Here is a 27,169-nt window from a genome sequence, read left to right on the forward strand (position 1 = left end):
TTTAAAGAACAATAAGGATAATTAAAGAACAAGTATACCAATACTTCATAACTGATATAAGATATTCTTGGTCTTCAATAGATGTGTTCTGAAGCAGTTATATAATCCATTATCTATCTCCCTTCTCACAACCAAGGAATTCTATTTTAATATAACAGGGACATTGCTACTTAAGAAATTCTTTGGCAGTTCATTTTATGAACCACGCACACACTATACAAAACACAAATGATCATTCTTTAGTAAATCAGTTGCTTGAGTTCATTTTGGTATGCCGTAGCTTGAAAAACATGAAGGTATCCATCCATCAAAACGACATTAGACGAAACAAAGACTCTGCTGAGTTGCCAGTAAACTTACAATACCAAGGATATCCTCCTACCCTGTCACCAAAAACAACTTGATTCTGATTGATTCTGTCACTAACAGTAGTTTCAAAAATTACAGGCATGCAAAGCTTAGAAGATAAGCCTCTCATGTTTTCATGTATAATAATTTATCATGACTAAATTTAAATAATTAAAAACAACTTTAAGCACTACGAATATGGAGAGGTATAGTAGAAAGAGCAGTGGGCTGAGGCAGGCTCTACTCCAGGCTCTCCTATTTACACTAAACTGGCTCTATGACCTTGAGCAAGTGCTATTTATGTCTCAGGTGTCACACCTGTAAAATAAGATGAGTCGAGTCATTGGACTGTAGGGTTCTTAAATGTTAGCGTGTATCAGAATCACCTGCAGTTTGTCATAACATGGATTGCTGTCCCCACGCAATTTCTTATTTAGTTGGTGTGAGTGAGGCCAGAAAATATGCATTTCTAATAAATCCTGGATTACACTAAAGGCGCTGGTCCAGAGATTACACTTTGAGAACCACTTCCCCAGGAGAATGCCAAGAACATGAAGTGCAAGGATCTGGCTGCCTGCTGCCATATGGTTCCTGAGGTACCTGCCAAAGTGTCACAAGGTATCCAAAAAAGCTGCAGTATTCTTTCAAACACAGAAACTCAAGCTGTATAATGGCAGTACACTGGCCTGTCAATTAGCAACAGGAATGAGGTGGGAGGGGAGGCAGAAGGGGTGGGAGCTATACTTAAAAGATATCTTTGCTAATGAGTTCATCCAGTAAAACCATATCCCATATTTACTTGTTAGCGTATTGAAGTAAAGCTTTACAGATCTCACATATTTCCACACCTACCAAAGCACACAAAACAACTATGAATATATAATGTTTACAAAGCTAAGAAATAAGGTTAAGTTTTTTGTTTGTTTGTTTTAAGAATTTATTTATTTATTTGACAGAGAGAGATCACAAGTAGGCAGGGAGGCAGGCAGAGAGAGAGAGGAGGAAGCAGGCTCCCTGCTGAGCAGAGAGCCCGATGCGAGACTCGATCCCAGGACCCTGGGATCATGACCTGAGCCGAAGGCAGTGGCTTAACCCACTGAGCCACCCAGGCGCCCAGGTTAAGTTTTATATACTATTTCTTATCACTCCTCCTAGATAAACACTACTTTAATATCAGTAAAATAAGGACACGCTGATCCAAGCATCTATATTACTGAAATGTTCCTAGAAAATTAGTAGTTATTAGCTATTGCTGAATGGCACATTCTGGTGTGACAAAAACACACACTGTAGAAGTCTATTATAAAATTTGGAATTTTACATTTCCAAGAAGGTTTTGAATCAACCAAGTGTTTTTTAGAAATGGAGTGAGATAACTGATATAAGATATTTATTTAGAAATGGAGGGCAAAAGAGGCCCTCCTATTGTGCTTAATATAATTGTGAAAACACAATGTAGAGGAAAATATAAAACATAAAGACACTGCTTAATTCCTTTCAAACAGAAACTAATTCGCTGAGGTAGTTCTCACCACCTTATTTATATATCAGTTTGCTTGCAAATCATGATTTCACACACCAGGAAGCAATGTATCGGAAGACTGAGATACTGCAACAATCCCAGAGAAGGGGAGAGATGCAACAGAATGATAAAAACTCATCATTAACTTAAAAAATCCAGTTTTGTAGATAAATATATAAAAGCATTACATGGGAATCAGCAACTAGTTTCAGAAACTGCCTATGGGCAAGAAAGAGGAAGAGTGAGATCAAGAGCAAGCAAGAGAGAAATGCTTGTAACAAAGGACTTATATTGTGTGAACTGAAACTTGGTTATTTCGTATTTCTTGACTACCAGAAATTTAGAGATTCTGACTTCCAAATAAAGGTTGCCCTTGCCTACAGTATTTGTGAGACAAGCTCCTTACTCCCTGCCTCTCAAACAAGCAAACAAAACAAAACAAAACCCTGAATATAGTCCCATTTTCCATTTCAATAATACATTTAATAATACTTTAAGACATACTACTGTCTGAGTAAATGTGATGACACCTCCAGAATACAAATTTGTGGTTTTATTTTGGTATGTAAGCTCCAGTTAGTCCCTACTTACTTTGTCTTTAAAGGACCACATTCTTCAGAAGAAGTGTTAACTACGGAAGTCCAGGGAAAATGATATCTTCTCCTAAGGTTACAATTATCTATGGTTTCAAAAGGAAGAACACAGACATTTCCTTATAAAGATGTTTACTTTGTACCTCTGCAGTCTTAAAACAAGAGAGGGGATGAGGGAGGATGGGCTAGGAACCCTTTACCACCATCCCCTTAACTCCCTCTGAGGAAAGAGGTACTTTTAGCGAGGTTCATTTGCTTGTCAGGGTTAGTCAGGTGAAAACAGAGTTTCCAGCTTGCTTGAGCCACAGGAACTTACACTAGATTACTTAAAACAAACAAAGACACACAAAAAAACAAGGCTTCATGTACTGCGGGGGATGAAATGTAGTTACACTTAAAACTTAATGTAGCCATCATCTACCTCTATACCTTGATCTCCATTTCCTCTCAAAATATGATCAGATAGCCCTTAGAACTTTGAGTGAAGAAAAAGAGATGCAAAGAACAGTATAACAAGAGCTAACAACATAATGGATTCCAGTTACCCCAGATAGAGCTCTAACTCAGAACGAGGTGCTTCAAACAAGAAAAGCAGTTTTTAAAACACGGGGGTAGGGGGGAGAACACTGGGGAGGACACAGGGGAAGCGGTTTCATATACCATACTGAAGTTCAATAGAGCAAGGTCAGCTAAGCACTCTGTCCTGAGACACACATATCTTTCATTTTCAATTGCTTTCAAATAAAAAGAGAGAAATCCCCTTTTCAAGTTGCATTGTTTAAATGCAACTACAGCTACTCTTGTCTAGCAAAGGCCAGGCAAGCTTTCTCTACTGATGCTTTAAAAAAAAAAAAAAAAAACACTCAATTGGCAAAAGAAAGGAAGTGCAAAGGGTTTCTGACAAAAGAGGCCTACAGGGAACAGATTTTCCTTTCACAGAAATATTGCTCCAGAAAATCAGAGGCAGTAGAAACCCAAATCAGAATGTGTAGACATTAGTGAGATAAACAGGGAATTTTAAAAAGTTCTACTTCACTCAACTGCATAAAATTATTAGCTTAAAAACTGGGATGGGGGAGGAGACAAGAGGTGGAGTAGAAGACTGCTGAGAAAACATCAGGTAGCAGGAGATCAGCTAGATAGCTTATCAAACCACGCCGAACACCTACAAATCCAACAGGAGATTGAAGAGCAGCAATTCTAGAAACAGAAAATCGACCACTTTCTGAAAGGTAGGACCAGTGGAGAAGTGAATCCAAAGCGACGGGAAGATATACCGTGGGGGAAGGGGCTAGCTCCCAGCAAGCAGCGGAGCAACGGAGCACAAAATCAGAACTTTTAAGTCTGCGCCACTGAGGGACATCACTCCAGAGGCTAAACCGGAGTGAAGCTGACACGGAGAGAGCATGGCCTCAGGTCCCACGGGGTCACAGAAGGATCAGGGGTTTCTGAGTGTCGCAGAGCTCGCAGGTATTAGAGCGGGGAAGCCGGCTACAGAGACAGAACCAAGGAGTGAGCTCTCAACTCGGGGTTACCTTGAACCAGAATCCATGGCACAGGCCACTGCTCTGTAAGTGGGGACCCCACAAGACCTAGGGAGACCCCCCCCCAAGAAGAGCTCAGGGATCTTCAGGGTTCGGAGACTCCAGATGAGGCAGTGTGCCAGAGACAGACATGCTTGATCACAGACTGGGTGAGCTCAGACCACAGCCGGAGGCCAGGGAGAAGGGAGTGATTGAGCGTCTTTCTCCAAGCATGGCCAGAGGCCGGGGAGAAGGGAGTGATTGAGAGCTTTTCTCTGAGGGCGCACTGAGGAGTGGGGACCCAAGCTCTCGGCTCCTCCGGGCCAGAGGTTGGGAGGCCGCCATTTTCATTCCCGTCCTCTGGAACTCTACGGAAAGCATTCAGGAAACAAAAGTTTCCAAAAGCAAACCCAAGCGGATTGCTTAGCCTGTCCCCTGATACGGGTGGTGCAATCCCACCTCGGGCAAAGACACTTGAGAATAACAACAGACCTTTCCACAGAAGATCGAAAAGAAATCCAGCCAAGACCAAGTTAACTTACCAAGGAGAACAGCGGAATTCCAGAGGAGGAGAAGGCAAAGCATGGAATTCATGGCTTTCTCCCCATGATTCTTGAGTCTTGAAAAGTTAATTTTTTTTAATTATATTTTTTCTTCTGCTGAATTTTCTTTAACTTTTACCCTTTCCTCTTTTAACATTTTTACCTAGTTAATCTTAACAATACCTTTCATTAAAAAAAAAAATCTTTTTGAACCTTCACTATTATAGTTATATTTTATTCTTCATTGTATCTAACTTTTTTTACATACACACAGGGTATCTTCTTCTAAAAAAAATTGGGATACAACTTCTAATAGTTCAAAATATACCCTAAATCTAGCACAGGGCTTTGTTCTAGTCTCCAGCCTGAGCAAATTCTCTCCACTTTCTTTTTCTTTATTCTCCCAACCAAATTATTTTATTAATTCCTTTTTTAGATATTAAAAAATTTTTTTTCACCTTTATAAGCATATTCCATCCCTTCATTGTGTTTACCCTTATATATGTTTTTCATTCTTTAAAATTTTGGGAGGTAGTTTCTTCTAAGAGACCAAAATACTTCCAAAATTAAGTGAGTGACCCTGTTCTATTCACAAGTCTAATATATATATATTTTCTTCTTCATATTTTTCTTTTTTACAAATTTTTGTTTTCTGAACTTTTTACTCCCTTCCCCCCCCCCACGATTTGGGGTCTCTTCTGATTTGGTTAAAGCATATTTTCCTGGGGGCTTTGCCACCCTTTTAGTATTTGATACGCTCCTTCATATATTCTTATCTGGATAAAATGACAAGGCAGAAAAACTCACAACAAAAAAAAGAACAAGAGGCACTACTGAAGGCTAGTGACTTAATCAATACGGACATTGGTAATATGTCAGATCTAGAGCTCAGAATGATGATTCTCAAGGTGCTAGCCGGACCCAAAAAAGGCATGGAAGATATTAGAGAAACCCTGTCTGGAGAAATAAAAGCCCTTTCCGGAGAAATAAAAGAACTAAAATCTAACCAAGTTGAAATAAAAAAAGCTATTAATGAGGTGCATTCAAAAATGGAGTCTCTTACTGCTAGGATAAATGAGGCAGAAGAGATAATTAGTGATATAGAAGACCAAATGACAGAGAATAAAGAAGCTAAGCAAAAGAGAGACCAACAACTACTGGACCATGAGGGGAGAATTCGAGAGATAAGTGATACCATAAGACAGAACAACATTAGAATAATTGGGATTTCAGAAAAAAAAAGAGAGAGGGGAGCAGAAGATATATTGCAGAGAATTATTGTAGAGAAGTTCCCTAATATGGCATAGGGAACAAGCATTAAAAACCAGGACGTGCAGAGAACCTCCCTCAAAATCAGTAAGAATAGGTCCACATCTCGTCACCTAATAGTAAAATTTACAAATCTTAGCGACAAAGAAAAAAATCACGAAAGCAGTCTGGGACACGAAGTCTGTAATGTACAATGGTAAAAATATTAGATTGGCAGCAGACTTATCCACAGAGACCTGACAGGCCAGAAAGAACTGGCATGATATATTCAGAGCACTAAACGAGAAAAACATGCAGCCAAGAATACTATATCCAGCTAGGCTATCATTGAAATTAGAAGGAGAGATAAAGAGCTTCCAGGATAAACAAAAACTGAAAGAATTTGCAAATACCAAACCAGCTCTACAAGAAATATTGAAAGGGGTCCTCTAAGCAAAAAGAGACCCTAAAAGTAGTAGATCAGAAAGGAACAGAGACAATATACAGTAACAGTCACCTTACAGGATATATAATGGCACTAAATTCATCTCTCTCAATAGTTACCCTGAATGTAAATGGGCTAAATGCCCCAATCCAAAGACACGGGGTATCATAATGGATAAAAAAACAAACAAACATCTATATTTTGCCCACAAGAAACACATTTTAAGCCCGATGACACCACCAGATTTAAAGTGAGGGGGTGGAAAACAATTTACCATGCTAATGGACATCAAAAGAAAGCTGGGGTGGCAATCCTTATATCAGATCTATTAGATTTTAAGCCAAAGACTATAATAAGAGATGAGGAAGGACACTGTATCATACTCAAAGGGTCTGTCCAACAAGATCTAACAATTTTAATTATCTATGCCCCTAACATGGGAGCAGCCAATTATATAAACCAAATAATAACAAAATCTAAAAACTCATTGACAATAATACAATAATAGTAGGGGACTTTAACACTCCCCTCACTGAAATGGACAGATCATCCAAGCAAAAGATCAACAAGGAAACAAAGGCCTTAAATGACACACTGGACCAGATAGACATGACAGATATATTCAGAACATTCCATCCCAGAGCAACAGAATACACATTCTTCTCTAGTGCACATGGAACATTCTCCAGAATAGATCACATCCTGGGTCATAAATCAGGTCTCAACCAGTATCAAAAGATTGGGATCATTCCCTGCGTATTTTCAGACCATAATGCTCTGAAGCTAGAACTCAATCACAAGAAGAAGTTTGGAAAGAACAGAAATTCATGGAGACTAAAGAGCATCCTTCTAAAGAATAAATGGGTCAACCGGGAAATTAAAGAAGAATTAAAAAAATTCATGGAAACAAATGCTAATGAAAACACAATGGTTCAAAATCTGTGGGACACAACAAAGGCAGTCCTGAGAGGAAAATATATAGCAATACAAGCCCTTCTCATTATTCACCATGACAAAGTGGGATTTATTCCAGGGCTGCAAGGTTTGTTCAATATCCACAAAGGAATCAGTGATACAATATATTATCAAAAGAAAGAACAAGAACCATATGATACTCTCAGTAGATGCTGAAAAAGCATTTGACAAAGGACAGGATCCCTTCTTGATCAATGCTCTTCAAAGTGTAGGGATAGAGGGCACATACCTCAATATCATCAAAGCCATCTAAAAATATCTTAAAAAAAAAAAAAAAAGAAAGCCATCACAAGTATCACTCTCAATGGAGAAAAACTGAGAGCTTTTCTGCTAAGGTCAGGAACACGGCAGGGATGTCCATTATCACCACTGCTATTCAACATAGTACTAGAAGTCCTAGTGTCGGCAATCAGACAACAAAAAGAAATTAAAGGCATCCAAATCAGCAAAGAAGTCAAACTATCACTCTTTGCAGATTATATGATACTATATGTGGAAAACCCAAGAGACTCCACTCCAAAACTGCTAGAACTTGTACAGGAATTCAATAAAGTGTCAGGATATAAAATCAATGCACAGAAATCAGTTGCATTTCTTTACACCAACAGCAAGACAGAACAAAGAGAAATTAAGGAGTCAATTCCATTTACAATTGCACCCAAAACCATAAGAAACCTAGGAATAAACTGAAACAAAGAGGCAAGGAATCTATACTCAGAAAACTACAAAGTACTCATGAAAGAAATTGAGGAAGACACAAAGAAATGGAAAAATTTTCCATGCTCAATGACTGGAAGAACAAATATTGTGAAAATGTCTAAACAATCCACACATTTAATGCAATCGCTATCAAAATCCTATCCATTTTTTTTCAAGGCACTGGAACAAATAATCCTAAAATTTATATGGAACCAGAAAAGGCCTCGAATAGCCAGAGGAATATTGAAAAAGAAAGCCAAAGTTGGTGGCATCACAATTCCGGACTTCAAGCTCTATTACAAAGCTGTCATCATCAAGACAGTATGGTACTGGCACAAAAACGGAAACACTGATCAATGGAACAGAACAGAGAGCCCAGAAATAGACCCTCAACTCTATGGTCCACTAATCTTCGACAAAGCAGGAAAGAATGTCCATTGGAAAAAAGACAGCTTCTTCAACAAATGGTGTTGGGAACATTGGACAGCCACATGCAAAAAAATTAAATTGGACCATTTCCTTATACCACACATGAAAATAGACTCAAAATTGATGAAGGACCTCAATGTGAGAAAGGAATCCATCCAAAACCCTTGAGGAGAATACAGGCAGAAACCTGTTCTACCTCAGCCGCAGCAGGTTCCTCCTAGGAACAGCGCCAAAGGCAAGGGAAGCAAGGACAGAAATGAACTACTGGGACTTCATCCAGATCAAAAGCTTTTGCCCAGCAAAGGAACCAGTGAACAAAACCAAAAGACAACTGACAGAATGGGAGAAGAGATTTGCAAACACATATCAGATAAAGGATTAGTGTCCAAAATCTATAAAGAACTTAGCAAACGCAACACCAAAGAACAAATAATCCAATCAAGAAATGGGCAGAGGACATGAACAGACATTTCTGCAAAGAAGAAATCCAGATGGCCAACAGACATATGAAAAAGTGCTCCACATCACTCGATATCAGGGAAATACAAATCAAAACCACAATAAGATATCACCTCACACCAGTCAGAATGGCTAAAATCAACAAGTCAGGAAATGACAGATGCTGGCGAGGATGCGGAGAAAGGGGAACCCTCCTACACTGTTGGTGGGAATACAAGCTGGTGCAACCACTCTGGAAAACAGCATGGAGGTTCCTCAAAATGTTGAAAATAGAACTGCCCTATGACCCAGCAATTGCACTACTGGGTATTTACCCTAAAGATACAAATGTAGTGATCCGAAGGGGCACGTGCACCCGAATGTTTATAGCAGCAATGTCCACAATAGCCAAACTATGGAAAGAACCTAGATGTCCATCAACAGATGAATGGATCAAGAAGAGGTGGTATATATACACAATGGAATACTATGCAGCCATCAAAAGAAATGAAATCTTGCCATTTGCGACAACATGGATGGAACTAGAGCGTATCCGGCTTAGTGAAATAAGTCAAGCAGAGAAAGACAACTACCATATGATCTCCCTGATATGAGGAAGTGGTGATGCAACATGGGGGCCTAAGGGGGTAGAAGAATAAATGAAACAAGATGGGACTGGGAGGGAGACAAAGCCTAAGAGACTCTTAATCTCACAAAACAAACTGACAGTTGCTGGGGGGCGGGGGGGCGGGAGAGGGTGGTGGGGTTATGGACATTAGGGAGGGTATGTGCTATGGTGAGTGCTGTGAAGTGTGTAAACCTGGTGATTCACAGACATATACCCCTGGGCCTAATAATACATCATATGTTAATAAAAAAATTTAAAATTTTTTTTTAAAAATTGGGATGGGGGTTCTTTTATAAAAATGAGACTAAACACCCAAATACAACACTGTATTATGACTTTTGTGTTACAGCATAGCCTAACCCAGCAGACTCTGAGAATATGATTCTTCTATGGCAGAACCATAGAGGTGTGAGAAGAACCACTGGGACCCTGTCCTTCCATGAGCAGTGCTGTGCCTCCAGCTCCCTAGAGCTGTATGCATCCATTCTGTTAAGCGATACTCCAAGTAATTCCTAGGCAGTTCTATCCACAACTTGGCAAATAGAAAAAAGCTAAATCAAATTCAGGAGTTCTGAAATATCTCTTCTGTCAAAGAGAGGTATTTTTTTTTTAACAATGTACATTTAATGTAGATTCCAATGCTGATTCCAACAAAAGTATTATGTTATCCATAGCAAACTGCACATTTACAAGGATAATCATCTTTTGCCTCCCAAATGAATCATACCAGCATCTTCTGAACTACTATGAAATAGCTGATTTAGATGACAATCAGGTATTCTCCGTATAGGTTATGACATTTTTCTACTATCATTATATAACAAAGGTATAACTACTTTCTTAAACTAAGATGTGTTTCTTTCCCCCCACAAATTAGTCAAGATATCATATACTCATACTTCATGTGTGGAGGGAGTGACTGAGGACAGAGTACTGATCAGACATAAAGAGGGAAAAAAATAGAATCGTTCATATATAAAAATACATGAAAAGAATGAAATATATGTTATATGCTACACATGGTCCTGTGTGTGTGGATACGTATGCACGCACATATATAAATATGCAGCAAGAGACATTATTTCTTACAAGAGAGACACACACAGAATGAAAAAGGTTAACAGTTAGTAACCCCATTAGTGGGTTAATGGTGCTGAACTATCAGACAACAATACTATGATTAGGATGTGTCACTCCCGCTCAGCACACTGTGGGGATTCAATGAATACTTGTAGCATTACATTAAAAACCACTGAAAAGTTTTCATCCATAATAATCCTTTTGTACATGTAATGTGACAACAGATTCTGTCCTGAGTTTGAAGCAGCCCAGGGCCTCAGGGATTCAGTGTGGTTGGAACAAATATAATTTAAAAAAAAAATCCTTAGAGACTCAGTTGGGTTCAGTGCAATTTGTTGATTCTATGAATCTGTTAGGTGCAATTACTTAAATGAACTAAATTTATTTGAGAAGAGAGCCAAATTAATTGCAATGTTGGTATACAACAGCTCTTATTTATTCCACACTTTATTAAGAAATAGAATATTAAAATATGGAGCCAAAGTGTATTTCTAATAAATGATTAGGCTACCTGCAATGTGTTTTGGTCATTCCTTATGTAGTCCATTTGTTTCACCCACTTTCATGCATGGCAACAAGGACATACTGTAAGGAAAGCCAAATCTGTAACTGCCAACATAGTGCATCTTCTACATAAGAACTGATGACATCTTGTTAAATGTTCAACATATTGAATACAGCTCTTACGGTTTTTGCAAATCTTGAGTTTCTACATTTAGAATGTAAGAACTTTTAATGAGATCTAAAGTATATTACTTATCTTTTTTCACATATTTATTTTTATCTCCTGCTTAAAAGAGTATTTTTAGTAGATGTGGAAATTTCTTTTACTGATAAGGCACAAAGAATGTGAATTTAACACATTTCCAGTGGACTGATGTCAGAAATGTAATTATTTTATTATAAGGTCAGAAAAAAATTACTAGTGAAAAGTGGCTAAGATAGGCTATAGGAAAAAATAACTAGAACTTTGATTCATCTAAAGTGTATTTTGGATTTAATAGTACAAAGGACACTCTCTGATACCAGTGTGCATACTCACTGATGATCTAATGGTCCAGAGACAATAACAAAATCCTAAAGGTCTATCAGGAACCTATATTGTATGTGCAGGTTATATGTACAAAATTATATATAAGCACTACATTCTACAATTTTCATTTGTATAAAATGGAAAGCCAAAAATAGGGGGAAGTGAGGTGGTTGAGTGGATGAGAGGAGAGCTGTGGACTGACAGAGTTTAGAAAGATTACAAGTGATAAAAACTGATCTACAAATGGTTTTCTATATAATTACAAAATCAAATCAATCAAAACATCTCCTTCCCTAGGCATTCTAGACAACCAAAATTTTATTGCAGTGATTATTGCCATCAACAGTTTATTATGTTCACTAAAATAACTACTATTATGAATGGGATAAAAACATCTAATTCATATGGTTTCACTTATTTGTGGAGCATAACAAATAGCATGGAGGACAAGGGGCGTTAGAGAGGAGTAGGGAATTTGGGTAAATTGGAAGGGGAGGTGAACCATGAGAGACTATGGACTCTGAAAAACAATTTGAGGGGTTTTGAAGTGGCAGGGGGGGGTGGGAGGTTGGGGGTACCAGGTGGTGGGTATTATAGAGGGCACGGCTTGCATGGAGCACTGGGTGTGGTGAAAAAATAATGAATAATGTTTTTCTGAAAATAAATAAATTGAGAAAACAAAACAAAACAAAACAAAAATCTAATACTTATTAAGTGCCAACCATTCCAATAAGCGCTAAGAGATTTATGTGTATTCTCTCATTTAATTCTAGGAGATAGATGCTATTCTTTTTCCTGTTTTATAGACAAGGAAGCTGAGGACCAGAAAGGTTAGGTGAGTTGCCAAAGTTATACTGTTTGCAGGGAAGAGTATGAAACTGAACTCTTAACTGCCACAAACTGAACGTCTTAAACTGCCACAGGTTTGTCTGGCTCCAAAGGAAAAAAGGTTGGACTCATTTCATTTGCAGGCTAACCCAGTGAAAGATCTGCCTCAGATAATATGTCACTGGGGGTCAGCTGTGTCACACAGCAGGGTGCAATTTCTCACTGGATGGCTGCTACTGTGGGAGCTCCTCTTGCACCTGGATGACTTAACCCAGTACATAAACTTACAAATTCAAGAAGCGCTTACTGAATGAATGGCAGCAATAGGGCATAATGTTGCCTAAGTTGGACCTAAAGATGTTTCATTAAAATAACCAAGTTCCAAATTTATTCTAAATAGCTTAGTTTGCTAAAAGCTCTAAGACCTGGGCAAACCTTTACTAAATAGTTTTATTTGGGAAAAAGTCCCACAAATTACCACTGAGAAAACAAACCTAGAGGACAGAAGGAACAAGTTCTGATTTTGAATAAACACAGATTCCTTGAAATGTTTGCTAAAGTAGAAAGCAAGACAATCTAAATAAACAGAATATCTGCCAGATACCTTCTTTTCCTCCATGGATAAGGCTTTATTAGGTCAATGATTCTTTTTTAAGTCCCCCAAGTATACCCACTTCTTTAGTATTGCATTATCATTTATGAGCTGTTCATTAACATTTGTAGAATATGCCACAATGACGGTACCTATATATTCTCAGTAATTTATATTATTGGGAGTACTTTAATATTACTGGGGTCAACCCTATTATTTATGGGTATCTTAATCTATAGTTTTGGTTACTGTAACTTAATGTCTGAGGTACATTAGGAAACACAGTTTTTACCTATTCAGATCAAAATAACATAAGGTACAATGACTTCATTTACTTAAAAGATGTAATTATTTTAAAACTTGGAACACAGAAAAACAAAACTGCTAGCCACAACTAATAACAGAATTTAAATGTTTAGATTTATTGGCTAAATTTTGCTAATTCACTCTCAGAAGAATGAGTTTTCATCAAATCTGACTAAGGTAGCTCATTCTTTTTCATCATACTAGAAGTGCATAGGCCATTCTAATTTCCTTATAATCTTATATAAGGAGGAACAAAATAGTTCCTGATTAAATAATATTCGCATAAGAAACACACTTGGAGTTTCCAATTTCAAAACACCCTTTTAAAATGCATCTCCTTTTATCACTTTCTCTAAGTCCTTGCAATTCTTTTGCTGACTTCCATAAACATGAAAAGGAGATTTATTCACAAATATTACATACATTTGGTAAGCTTTCTTGCTTTACCTACAGGATTATTTAATTTATTTTTAGTGGTCCCTAAGTTAATTATCATCTATACTAATATAATCAAAGGTTGTACATCATAGATTATACCAAGAACTTTGCAAGATTTCTATACTATTACACATTTTAGAGTACATTTATTGATTTAGCATATTTTTTCCTGCATTTAAATTAGCTTTCTAAATTTTACATTTAAATAAATGATGTATTACTGTGCATGCTCTAATTATAATTATTTGGGAAATGTGCAATAAATGTTGGTCATATGAATAAAATAACCCAGTATGTCAAAAAAATCAATACATAATTATATATTGGTAAAACTGTGCTGATCTTAAAAAAGTAAAAATATTCAATCCATTTTAATTCCCACTGCCTTTTTTTCCCTTTTAATTCCCACTGCCTTTTTTTCCCCATCTCTTTCATGGAAATTTTCCTTCTTGTTACCACCTTCTTAAACTGCCACAGGTTTAAACTCCTCCTTTGCAGACAGAAACAGATATGAAGTAACTCTTCTTTTTTCATCTTTCACCGTTCTTTTCCGGTTTCATCCACCTTGCATTCACCTTTCCTTTCTTGTGCTCCTGGCTCACTACACCTCAGTAATCCCTAAACAAATTCTTATAATCACCTTGGCTCTCCTACCCCATCACACCACACCTTCCCTGCCTGACTTGGAAAGCTCTTCACAGTCTTTCCAACAGCCTTTCTAACTTTCCAACACTTTTTCAATTCAAACCCTTCTCTGCCAATGACAACAATGAAGGCAGTTGTGGATCTGGAACTTTAATGTAGGACATACCCTCTTACTCATTTTGATGGACCTTCCAGGGAGCCATTGGAAAATACCATACATGTGGCCTGCTGCCTTATTTGCTGACATGCACTACTGCTGATGTTATTGCCATTTACTTGAATAGTTTTGCCTCTGCACAGCCAGGTATGAACTCATCCTTTGGCATCTACTTCAACTGGTATGTTGAGGTTATACTCAGCCTTTTCTGCAAAACTTTTGTCATTTTACTAGACTTCATTGAATTCCCCTTTTAGATATTTCTAGATAATCTCTATTATATACTAGTACATTACTTTTTGGTTCAGCTTTATTTTATCTGAAGAGTAGCAGAATATGTCACTCCAAATATGCCACTTTGGCATAAGGATTATTTTGAGCTGAAGGCAACTGAGAGAAAGCAGATACAAGAAAAGCTCTCTGTTTTCCCCTACTTGCCTAAATGCAGAACATAAATTTATAAAGTGTTGGGGCACCTGGGTGGCTCAGTCATTAAGCATCTGCCTTTGGCTCAGGTCATGATCCCTGGGTCCTAGGATCCAGCTCCACATCAGGCTCCCCACTCAGCAGGAAGCCTGCGTCTCCCTCCCACTCTCCCTGGTTGTGTTCCCTCTCCTGCTGTATTATCTTTGCCAAATAAAATCCTAAAAAAAAAATTATAAAGTGTCCATCTTCCCTCTTTACCAGGAAGAACATAAGTTAATCACCAGAGACAATCTAAATAGACCCTTATCAGTCCAGAAATAGTACCAGAAGAACCTGTATAACAAACTTCATTAACTAGCCCTTATCCTTCATTAGTTCCCCATATGTTTACCTACTTAAAATTTGCTGCCTTAAAAACTCAAAGTCCTTTTCCTTTGTCTTACCTAAACATTTCTAAAAATTTACTATTCTTTTGTTAAGATATTATATAAGCCCAAGTTTCAACCATTTGTTTGAGTTCCGTATCACTTGAGTACTTACACATGTATGCCACATTAATAAAGTATCCCACTTTAATAAATCTATTTTTCTTTTGTTAATCTATTTTTAGTCAATCTAACTTACAGGACCACAGGCAAATAACCTCAGATGGGGAGTGGGAAAACAGATATTCCTCCTTTACACATTTCTCTGACAACATTGTAAAATTCTCTGACAAAATTCTTAAGGATAGGGACTATATCCTGATTTTTTTTTCAGATTCTGCAATGAACTCAAAACGACTCTTAGTAGCAGCAACAAGTATATTCTAGGTCTTATGTTATGTACTGTATTTAATTATCTCATTTAATTTTAAGTATAGGAGGTAAATGTCATTATCCTACACTTACAGATGAAGTAACTGAGGCATGAAGAGATGAAGAAGAACAAGGTCATAAATCTAGAAGGTGGCAGAGCTAGATCTGATCTGATCTTCTAGCTCTTTTAAATACACAGATTTAAGTAACTTTTTAGGTTTTCATTTTAAAGTTTGCAAAATGACTATAATGTATAATCATGCTTTTTTTTCTCCTTTACAATTAAAAAAATACTAATTCTTATGGCTTTTGCCTTCTGATCTCCAATTCTCTCAAAATGGAGGCTTAAAACATGGGATTTTTTAGGGATTTAACATGAAAGATATAATTCTCTCACTGCTTGGTTTCCATGATATGTTCACTTAATTTAGAGTCCAGCTTATCATATCTAGATAACATAAATAATCTGTTATGTTTGCCTTATCCTCTTACTCTTCTGAATAAATTCTAAAATATTTATTTTTGACAATTATATTGTGCATGTCAGATAAATATATCTTACTATTTTTACTTATTAGCTATATGGGATCATTGGGATATTTTCTAAAAGGGAGGGGTTTGCAATTTTGCTAAGTTGTTATGAAATAGAAACTTTACAGAAAGAGTATATGTGTTTTTAAAAGTTGTCGGTAATTTTAAAGTAACTTTTTAAAAAAGAAGATTTTATTTATTTATTTGACAGAGAGAGACACAGCGAGAGAGGGAACACAAGCATGGGGAGTGGGAGAGGGAGAAGCAGGCTTCCTGCTGAGCAGGGAGTCTGATGTGGGGCAGATCATGACCTGAGTCAAAGGCAGACACTTAACTGAGCCACTGAGGAGCTCTTTAAGTTACTTTCTTTACCCAAGGGACTCTTCACTTAGCTACTGTTGTTATAGGTTGGGTTCTCTGGTTCTAATGGTATGCATCTCTAATCACATGTGCATGAATACCTCTATGCTCTATATAATACATATCTTATAATGGCTATCAAATGTTTGACATCATCTCTCAGTGGAAAGGAAGAATACAATTCTTTTACTGGAAAGTAGATAATGCTGTTCTAATTAGACATATTTGAAGTTCTCTAAATCACTTTCTGATTGCATCTCATTCTCATGTCACCCATGGATTCATATTTTATGTAGTCTGGAAACGCTTCCCCCAAGGCCCTCAAAGTGTCTGCAATTGATTTCCACCTAGTTAACAAGAGCATTTTTTATAAGATACTGAGAAATTCACTGAATTCCATCTTGATCCCCAACTACCCAACTCTGTTATTATTTTTTCTTCTCATCTTCTTAAGGCAACATGATTCCAATGGAGAATCTCTTTCTGAAACATATTTATAAGTACTAACACACATACACTTTTAAGTGTAAAATCATATTATAATATTACTACTACTAATACTAACAACAAAGTATTTGCAACATATGGGCCACAAATCAAGAAGCTAATGGTAAATTTACTTGTTGATCTCTAAGTAGAGATATGGGAACAATACGTAAAAGCTAAATTGTATTTTAAAGTGTGTCTTTCATATTTAGATCACTCGGGTAAGCATTTGCATAAAAACTTATTCGGATCTTCATGCTATCGCTTTAATAATATTTGAAGAGGTAATTGATCAAGTCTTGGGAAATGAAAATATATACTAGAGATATAAGCAAAATAGGTCCTTTCTTTCCTTCTTTTTTTTTTTTTTCCTTTTCATTACAGGTATATTTTTAGGGAAATAGTAAAAGGCTGATAAAATACTTGGGGAGAGGGAAGAGTGCAATGCAGTATGGGGGCAAGATCATGTTCTTAGACTCTGTCTTGACTGCTTGCTCTTTTCATTATTCACCCCAGAGATTTTCAAAGTGTGGTTCAGGGACCTGTGTGGGCCTCGGAGAGCACTTCAGATATGCCAGGTAAAAACTATGTTCATAAGAACAGTGATACTTTTTTACCTATTTGTCTCTCATTCTTTCATGAGTTTATAGTGTTTCAGAAGCCACATGACAAATGATACTGCATGAGATTGAACATAAAAGCAGTATGAGAATCAAGCTGTCTTTTATAAAGCCAGACTTTGAAGAAATTTACAACACTAAATTTTCTCTTCTTACTAATATTTTTTGGGGGTAGGGGGCTAGAATGTAAAGCTACTTTTTTTAAAATTTATTTTTTACATTTCTTTCTGGTGTTCCAGAATTCTTTGTTTATGCACCACACCCAGTGTAACGCTACTTTTCATAAAATGATGTTATTTAGCATGTAATAGATTTACTTTGTTATTTTAATATAACAAGTAAATAAAAAGTTTTCACCCCCACAAATGATTTGTCTGCTTTTAATTTTGTCTGTTTTAATTCTAGCATGCTAAACATCAATATATATTACCCAAATTTTTTTTTAAAAAAGGTATTTTGGGTCCACAATAATTTTTAAAAGTGTTACAGTGGGTTCTGAAACTAAATACTTTCAGAACCTCTGATTTATACTTTACCCTGGTGATTTCATTCAAACTCCTATGTTATGAGTTGAATTGTCTAATTAATTAGGGCAAGGTCATATTGGACTAGGTTGGACCCCTAATCCAATATGACTGCTGTCCTAATAAAAAGAATACCATGTGAAGAGACAGACACACATACAAGGATAATGGCACATGAAGACTGAAGTTATACTGCTGCAAAACAAGGAACTACCAGAAGCTAGGAGACAGGCTGGAACAAATTCTTCCTTAGCATCTTCTGAAAGAGCATGGCCCTTCCTATACCTTGATTTCATACTTGTCTCTAGAACTCTGAAACAAATTTCTATTGTTCTAAGCTACATAGTTTATGGTACTTGTTACAGAAGCCCTAGCAAACAAATATACCCTAACTTTAATCATCAAAAGCCAATGATTCTCAAGTCTGTCTGCCTAGTCCAAACCTCTTTCCTGAGCTTCATATGCATATGATATACAGTGGCTACTTAGACATTTCCTATCTTTCCAAAAGGTCTGAAAATGAAACATATTCAAAATGACACTAGTCATTGTAACCTTCCTGATGAAATCTCTATTCCTGAATTTTTTCTTTATGAAGGTTCTCACCCTCTTTAATGCCTCCATTCCTCAATTCCCACAGTCAGTCAGTTCTACCATTTAATACCCCACCGGTAATGGTTAATTTTATGTGTTAACTTGGCTGGGCCACAGTGCTAGATATTTATTCAAACATTATTCTGGATGTTTCTGTGAGGTATTTTTGGATGAGATTTACATTTAAATCAGTGGATTTTGAGTAAAGCGGATGGCTGTGTGTAATGTGTGTAGACCTCATCCAATCAGTTGAAGACATAAATAGATCAAAAGACTGACCTTCCCTGAGTGAGAAGGAATTCTAAAAGCCAGCTGCTTTCAGACTTGAACAACAATACCAGCTCTTCCCTGGGCCCATCCTGACACCCTACTCTGCAGGTTTTGGATTTGCTTCCATAATCACACGAGCCAATTCCTTTAAATAAATCTGTCTCTGTATTATCCACATCCTATAGAACTCCGTATACATCTTATTGGTAACTTCTCTAACCTCACTACCACTGCATAAATTCAAACCACCATCATCTCTTGTCAGGACTATGATAATAATTTTATAATTCTATTATCACTGGCCCTTCTCTTTTCTATCCATTCTCTATGCGTCTGTCAAAATAATCTTTCTAAGAAATCTTTGTGAGCACATCACTTTCCCATTTATAAACACACAATGGGCTTCCCATAGCTTTAAGGGAAAAGCCTTTAGCATAGCTTCCCATACTATTATCTCACTACTCCCTCCATACGCAAAAGGGAGTGACTTTTAGTACCATTCCATGACTCCATCCCCTTTTAAGTAAGAACTTCCTACAAATACTCATTGCCACATGTACTCCAGTGTTTTTCATAATTATCTTCAGTCCAGACCAATTCTTTTGATCCTAATTATGAAGTCTGTTTGCTAAATTATGTTGATGCTACTCTTTTTAACTTTGGTTGTTAACTTATTTTATTCTTTTAAAATGATGTTATATTTATTTCCTGCATAGAAAAGATAAACTATAGTGGATCCCCCAAAATTTTTATATATTTTAAAGGCATTAAGAATAAACTTAATGTATACCTATCATTTCAGAAGGTTAGCCATTAAGAAACATTACTGAAGAATAATTGATAATGGTTAATAATTATAATTAAAAGCTATAATCAAAATAAATAATAATTGAATCTGGCCACTGACGGCCTAGATTCTACCTCTTACTGTCTTTATGAACTTGATTAAGTTACTTAACTTCTCCATGTCTCAGTTTCCTCATCTTAAAATGAGACTGTAGCCCTTTAATAAAAGGGTTTTATGAGGATTAAATGTGTACATATACATAAAATTCCTACAACAGTTCCTGGTACACAGTAAGTGCTACATGTTGGTAACTGCTGTTAGTTATTGTTATTTGACAATGGCATTTATAAGTACGAAGATTCTATAGCCAGACTACTTCATTTCTAATCTCGATGTTGTACTTTGTATTTGCATGACCTTGGGCAAGCTTTCTAATTTCTATGAACCTCAGTTTCCTCAACTGTATGAGGTAATAACAGTATCTACTTCTTTTTTTTAAGATTTTTATTTATTTGACAGAGAGAGATCACAAGTAGGTAGAGAGGCAGGCAGAGAGAGAGAGGGAAGCAGACTCCCTGCTGAGCAGAGAGCCTGATATGGGACTCAATCCCAGGACCCTGAGATCATGACTTGAGCCAAAGGCAGCGGCTTAACCTACTGAGCCACCCAGGTGCCCCAGTATCTACTTCTTATGTTATGAGGATTACTGGACTTAAAGCATGTTAAAGTCTTTGAACAGTGCTTGGCACATGGTCAACATTACACAGTGCTTGCAATTTTTACTGTCATTATATTAAGAAATAGGTGACCTGTATCAATCATGTTCTCTTGTATCTTGTTCAGATTTTGTTTCATTTTTTTAAAAGATTTATTTTTATTTATTTGCTATAGAGAGGAGAGAGGGAACACAAGCAGGGGGAGCAGTAGGCAGAGGGAGAGGGAGAAGCAGGCTTCCTGCTGAACAGGGAGCTCAATGCGGGGCTAGATCCCAGAACCCTGGGATAATGACCTGAGCCGAAGGCAGATGTTTAACTGGCTGAGCCACTCAGGTGCCCCAGATTTTGTTTCATTTTTAAATTCTCTAATTTTTAGTGGCAAAGGCTATGATTTTTCTTCAACTGTCATAGTGCAGCTACCTGGTGCCCATCACTTTACTTACCGTCTCTTCTTTAAAAAGAAAATAAAATAAAACCAAAACCCCCACCTTTAATATACAACCATTCCTGCTAACCAGGAAAACAACTTACTTTACACTATGTGGACATATAGCATCTTTGCTCTTAGGATCACAGTTGAGTAAGATGTCTCTCTCTCTCTCTCTCTCTCTTTTTTTTTTTTCGTCTTGTAATAGTGCTGTCAATATGTATTACAACTTGAATTGTTCAAGGGCCCAAGGAAAACTGTTATTACTGTATTGTCAACAAATGAAATTAGAGCTAAAAGGCTCATCTCCCTATACCAGTTTTTCTCTTTTCATCTCACCCTCTTCTTTCCTCACCACTGTATCATCCAGAACATAATAGGATATAATTTGATAAAAGAAATGAAGGGTAAGAGACTGTTTTAAAAATAAATTATCTTACATTTGTTCTCAAAAATCCTGAGTGCTCGGTGTAGGGTAATAAGAAATACAGGTAATATTATGAGAGAAATATGACATAAATAACTAATATTACGCATTTTCTACCAAGAACATAACTATTTACATTATAATCCAAAATCACTCAAGTTAAATTATTTTGTACTTTATATATCTTTCAGAAATTGAAAGTACTTCATACCTTTGCTTATATCAATGAGTTGTTTCTTTTTCTTCTGGCGTTCTAACTTTTCTTGTTCAGCTTTCTCTTTTGCAAGCTTTGCCCTCCTTGTCTTCTCTTCCATTTCTTTTCTCTTGTTGTTTTCTTTCACTGCTTCCTGTATATATAAGCAAATTTAAACACAAATCCTTCCATTACTTACATGTTATAGAAGCTGCATGATTTTAAAATTGTATATACATATGCATGCATGTGGGTGCTCAGAGATGGTAAAATATCATAGCAGCTTCAAGGTCCATGTACATACTTTTGAGAAAAACAAATAATTCTAAGACAGACCTTCTTGAAAAATAATTGGAAATAACTCGGGCTTTATTTTTTATGTTTTTATTTAAATTCCAGTTAACATACAGTGTAATATTAATTTCAGCCATGCAATATAATAAATCAACACTTGCTTACAACATCCCATGCTCACTTCAGCAAGTGCACACCTTAATCTCCATCAGCACTTTAACCTCTCCCCTCCTCACCTTTCCTCCTGCAACCCTCAGATTGTTCTCTATAGTTAAGAGTATTTCCTGGTTTGCCTCACTCTCTTTTACCCCCCTTTCTTCATTTGTTTCACTTCTTGAATTCCACCTATGAGGGAAATCATATGGTATTTGTCTTTCTCTGGCTTATTTTGCTTAACATGATATTCTCTAGTTCCATCCATTTCATTGCAAATGGCAGTATTTCATTTTTTTGATGGCTAATATTCTATTGTGTGTGTGTGTATATATATACATACATATATGTATATATATAACACCTCTTCTTTATACATTCATCTATCAATGGACACTTGGGTTGTTTCCATAATTTGGCTAATGTAGATAATGCTGCCATGAACATAGGGGTGCATGTGTACCTTTGAATTAGTATCTTTTTATTCTTTGGGTAAATACCTAGTAGAGCAATTGTTGTACCATAGGATCATTAGTTCTATTTTCAACTTTCTGAGGAACTTCCATGTTTGCATTTCCACCATCAGTGCAAGAGGGTTTCAATTTCTCCACATCCTCAATAATACCTGTTGTTTCCTGCACTGTTGATTTTAGCCATTCTGACAGGTGTGAGGTGATATCTCATTATAGTTTTGATTTGTATTTTCCTGATGATAAGTGATGTTGGGCATCTTTTCATGTGTATGTTGGCTATCTGGGTATCTTTTGAAAAAAAAAGTCTATTCATGTCTTCTGCCTTTTTTTAATTGTATTATTCAGTTTTGGAGTATTTAGTTTTATAAGTTTTTATATTTTGGATATTAACCCTTTATCAGATAAATCATTTGCAAATATCTTCTCCCATTCCATAGGTTGCCTTTTAGTTTTGTTGGTTGTTTCCTTCACTGTGTAGAAGCTTTTTAATTTGATGAAGTCCAAATAGTTTATTTTTGCTTTTGTTTCCCTTGCTTCAGGAGACATATCTAGAAAGAAGTTGCTACAGCTGATGTCAGAGAAGTTACTTCCTGTGTTCTCCTCTACGGTTTTGATGGTTTCCTAACTCACATTTAGGTCTTTTGTCCATTTTGAATTTGTTTTTGTGTATGGTGTAAGAAAGTGGTCCAGTTTCTTTTGCATGCAGCTGGCCAGTTTTCCCAACACCATTTGTTGAAGAGACTGTCTTTTGCCCACTGGATATTCTTTCCTGCTTTGTCACAGATTAATTGACCAAATAATTGTGGATTCATTTCTGGGTTTTCTATTCTGTTCCATTGATCTGTGTGTCCGTTTTTGTGCCATTATGTACTATAATATTTTGAAGACTACTCCTTTGTAATACAACTTGGAAGTCCAGAATTGTAATGACTCTAGGCTTGCTTTTCTTCTACAAGGTTGCTTTGGCTATTCAGAGTCTGAACAAATTTTAGGATTCTTTGTTCTAGCTCTGTAAAAAATGCTGGTGGCATTTTGACAGGGATTACATTAAATTTGTAGATTGCAGCTGAGAGACAAGACGGCGGAGAAGTAAGAGGCGTTTTTTCAACCTGTCCCCTGAAGTGAGCTGATTACCTACTAAAGAACTCTGATCACCAATGAAATCAGACTGAGATTAGAATTATACACTTCTGGATCTCCACGGGGGCAGAAGACGCCAGTGGAGAGGTAAGGCGGAGGGGGAACATTGGACTGATATCGGAAGATAAACAAAAGGGGGAGGAAGCCACCAGAAGCAACCCATTAGAAATTTATACCCCAATACGAGAGTGCCCTGTGATTGGGGACCAGCATTAACTTGGGAGGCTGGTTGAAAGCACTCAAAAAGAGCAAAAGATCTTAAGGGGAAATTGGTGGAATCGGGCAATTAGGGACAGGGACTTAAGCCCAGGGACCCAGGACAGCCAGGGAAACAGAGAGCACTGCAAAGAAGCGAGGTCTTGGTCCCTGAGGCACCGGCAAGCCTGAGAACGTCTGGGGGGTGGCGCCCATGAGGGAGTCTGGGGTGGACGCAAGCTGGCAGAACCATAGCCTTTTGCGCTCTGCACACCCCCTCCGTGACTGGGGTCTGTTGTGCCCCACACCCTCCCCTGAGAGAGGTCAATACAGGTGCGAGCAGGCGCTCTCTAGGACCCGGAGAGTCTGAACACTTCCAGCCCAGACCAGTGTGACAATCTCAGTGTAATATCACTGGTTGGGACCTCTTTGGTGGTCTGGACCTGCCCAGACAGCCGCAGCTAGTATTTCTCATGGTTTTGGGCACAAGCAAGAGCTCCTGTGACCCCAGAGACCATGACTGGGGATGTGCTTTGCCAGTGGCAGAGGGGGAGATTATGTGCTCTGGAGCACCCAGAGGGGAACAGGCTGAGGCTTCTCTCTGAGATGGAGGTCTGGGTGCAGTTTGCTTTCCTGTAAACCTCCAAAGAACCACCAAAAGCTGCCAAGGGGAGAAAAAACAAATTAACAAACAAAAAACCTCCAGAGAACAAAAGCTTGAAAAACATGTTTCCTCAGAGCCCAGGCCCTTGATGGGGTAGGAGGACTCAACTCTATCAAGACTCCCTAAAAAACCAAGCAGCAGGCCCCTACCCCAGAAGGTCAGCCAAAACCAAAAACAAACAAGAGGACAATCAACACTACCTCATAGATACAACTTTTATTTTTAATTCATTCCCACTATTCTGCTTCTTTTCATTTTTTTATTTAACTTTTTAACCTACTTACCATCACAATGAGATGTTCAGTACATCAACTTCCATAATAAACTTCTAACTTGAACTTTTTTGATACATATACCTGTGTTTTTCTTTTTTCTATTTTTTAACTGTTTAATTTTAATTTTATTTTTAAAATATTCATATAGACATAAGCTTCAAGGTAATTCCCTTTCCCCAATCAATGTTACCCCTATATATAAACCAGTTTTAATCCCCCTTTATCTCCGGAAAGCTGAGTCCTTTAACAAAGATATCAAAATACATCCAAAAAGAATCAAACGAACCTTCCTTGCCCACACTGAGAAATTATAACCACACTCGCATCTTCTTCTTCTGTCAGTGTTTCTGTGTATTTGTTTTTGTTCTGATAGTATATAAATCTTATACTTGGGGTTGATTTTGATGCGGTTATTTATTTATTTATTTTCTCTTGTCATATGCTTTTGTTGGTCTTTTTTGTCTCTTTTTGTTTGTATACTTTATAAATCTTAGCTTTGGGGCCCATTCGGGCTGGGCCTTCTCTTTTATTTTATCTTTCTTTTTTTTTTTTCCTGTCTCTCTCTCTCTCTTTTTCTTTTTTCTTTCTTTCTGGGGGGGGGGCCTCTTGATTTCGCAGAAGCGTTCCAGAGGGCACCTTGCCTGCACCACGGTTGATACATTCAGCTACTACACGTCCATTCAGCTATCTCTCACCAAAATGACTAGGAGGAGAAATGCCCAACAGAAGAAAAATTCAGAGACTAGCCCCTCTCCATCAGAGCTTTTGGATATGGATATAAGCAATATGTCAGGAAGGGAATTCAGGCTAACAATTATCCAGGCAGTAGCTAGGTTGGAGAAAGGCTTTGATGACAAAATGGCATTGATTAGGGAAGAAGTGAAAGCCACCATGGATGATGTTAACAATGCTCTCAATGAGTTCCAATCTAGTCTAAATTCTCTAAAATCTAGGGAAACTGAGGCAGAATATAGAATTAGTGATCTGGAGGACAAACTGATAGAGAAAAAGGATCAGGAGGAAGCCTGGAACAAACAGCTTAGAAGCCATGGAAACAGAATTAGGGAAATAAATGATGCTATAAAACGTTCCAATGTCAGAATTATTGGAAACCCTGAGAGGGAGGAGAAAGAAAGAAGACTGGAAGATATAGTTGAACAAATTCTCCATGAAAATTTTCACAATCTGGCAAATGGAACCACCGTTCATGTACTAGAGGCAGAAAGGACTCCCGCCAAGATCATAGAATCTAGAAAGACCTTGAGACACCTGATTGTGAAAATGATGAATCATAATTTTAGACAGGAGCTATTGGAAGCAGCTAGAGGCAAGAGATTCCTTATGTACAGAGAAAAGCTCATCAGAATAACGTCAGACCTGACCTTGGGGGACAAGATGGCGGGGTACTAGGAAGAGGCGTCTTTTCAGCTGGTACCCCAAAGTGAGCTGATTACCTACCAAAGAACTCTGATCACCCATGAAATCAGCCTGAGATCAGAATTATACACGTCTGGATCTCTACAGGGGCAGAAGACGCCAGTGAGCAGGTAAAGCGGAATGGGAACAGCGGACTGATATCGGAAGATAAACAAAAGGGGGAGGGAGCCACCAGAGGCGACCGGTGCAAAAGTAATACCCCGATACGAGCGAGAGTGCCCTGCGTCTGGGGACCAGCATTAACTCGGAGACTGGTTGAAAGCACTCCAAAAGAGCAAAGGATCACGGGGGCAAACTGTGGGAATCGGGGCGGCTAGGGACAGGGGCTTGAGTCCCCGGTCCCAGACGGCCTCCCCGGCGCGGAGGCAGAGAGAGTGCGGCGGAGAAACCGGCTCCTGGTCCCTAAGCCGCCAGCGTGCCCCAGAGCGCAGGGTTGCGGCTCCTGTGAGGGGATGGGAGCCGGTCTGCAGAACGCGCGCTAGCCCTATCACAAAGCTTGAGATGCGCGTGCACGTCGCTCCAGCTCTCCTGGGTTTCTAAGGCCCTGGGGCGCTTCTTGACCCGGGCCATTGTTTCAAAGTCTAAGCCTCGCGCCCGCGAAACTCTTCCCCGGACAGAGGCGCGCAAAAGCCCAGCCTGCGGCTTACGGACCAGCGCCCCGTTCTCAGTGCCCCAGACGCGCGCCCCGACCCACAGCCGCCTCTGAAAAGAGGTGCGCGCAAGCCGGGCACTCCCAGCCCCGGCCGGCGGCAAAATCTCAGTGTGCGATCGCTGCTTGGAACCTCTCTGGCGGTCAGGAGCTCCCAGACAGCCGCCACTGCCTTGGCTTTGGGGACGAGCAAAAGATCCTGCGCCCCCAGGGTCTTTAACTTGGAACCTGCACTGCCAGCATCCAAGGGGGAATTTATTCA

General features: G+C 38.1%; 1 protein-coding gene across 3 annotated transcripts in view; it reads right to left on the reverse strand.

Annotated features, from left to right (window-relative positions):
- Positions 1 to 27,169, reverse strand: part of DIAPH2 (diaphanous related formin 2) — a 980,408-nt gene that overhangs the window by 199,883 nt on the left and 753,356 nt on the right. For all 3 annotated transcript variants that reach the window (XM_044235543.1, XM_044235542.1, XM_044235544.1), the window contains one exon: positions 21,646 to 21,781. In XM_044235543.1, the coding sequence (XP_044091478.1) occupies positions 21,646 to 21,781 (136 nt within the window). The remainder of the gene's footprint in view (positions 1 to 21,645; positions 21,782 to 27,169) is intronic.

This window comes from Neovison vison, chromosome X, assembly GCF_020171115.1.
Source record: "Neovison vison isolate M4711 chromosome X, ASM_NN_V1, whole genome shotgun sequence".
Classification (NCBI taxonomy): Eukaryota; Metazoa; Chordata; class Mammalia; order Carnivora; family Mustelidae; genus Neogale; species Neogale vison.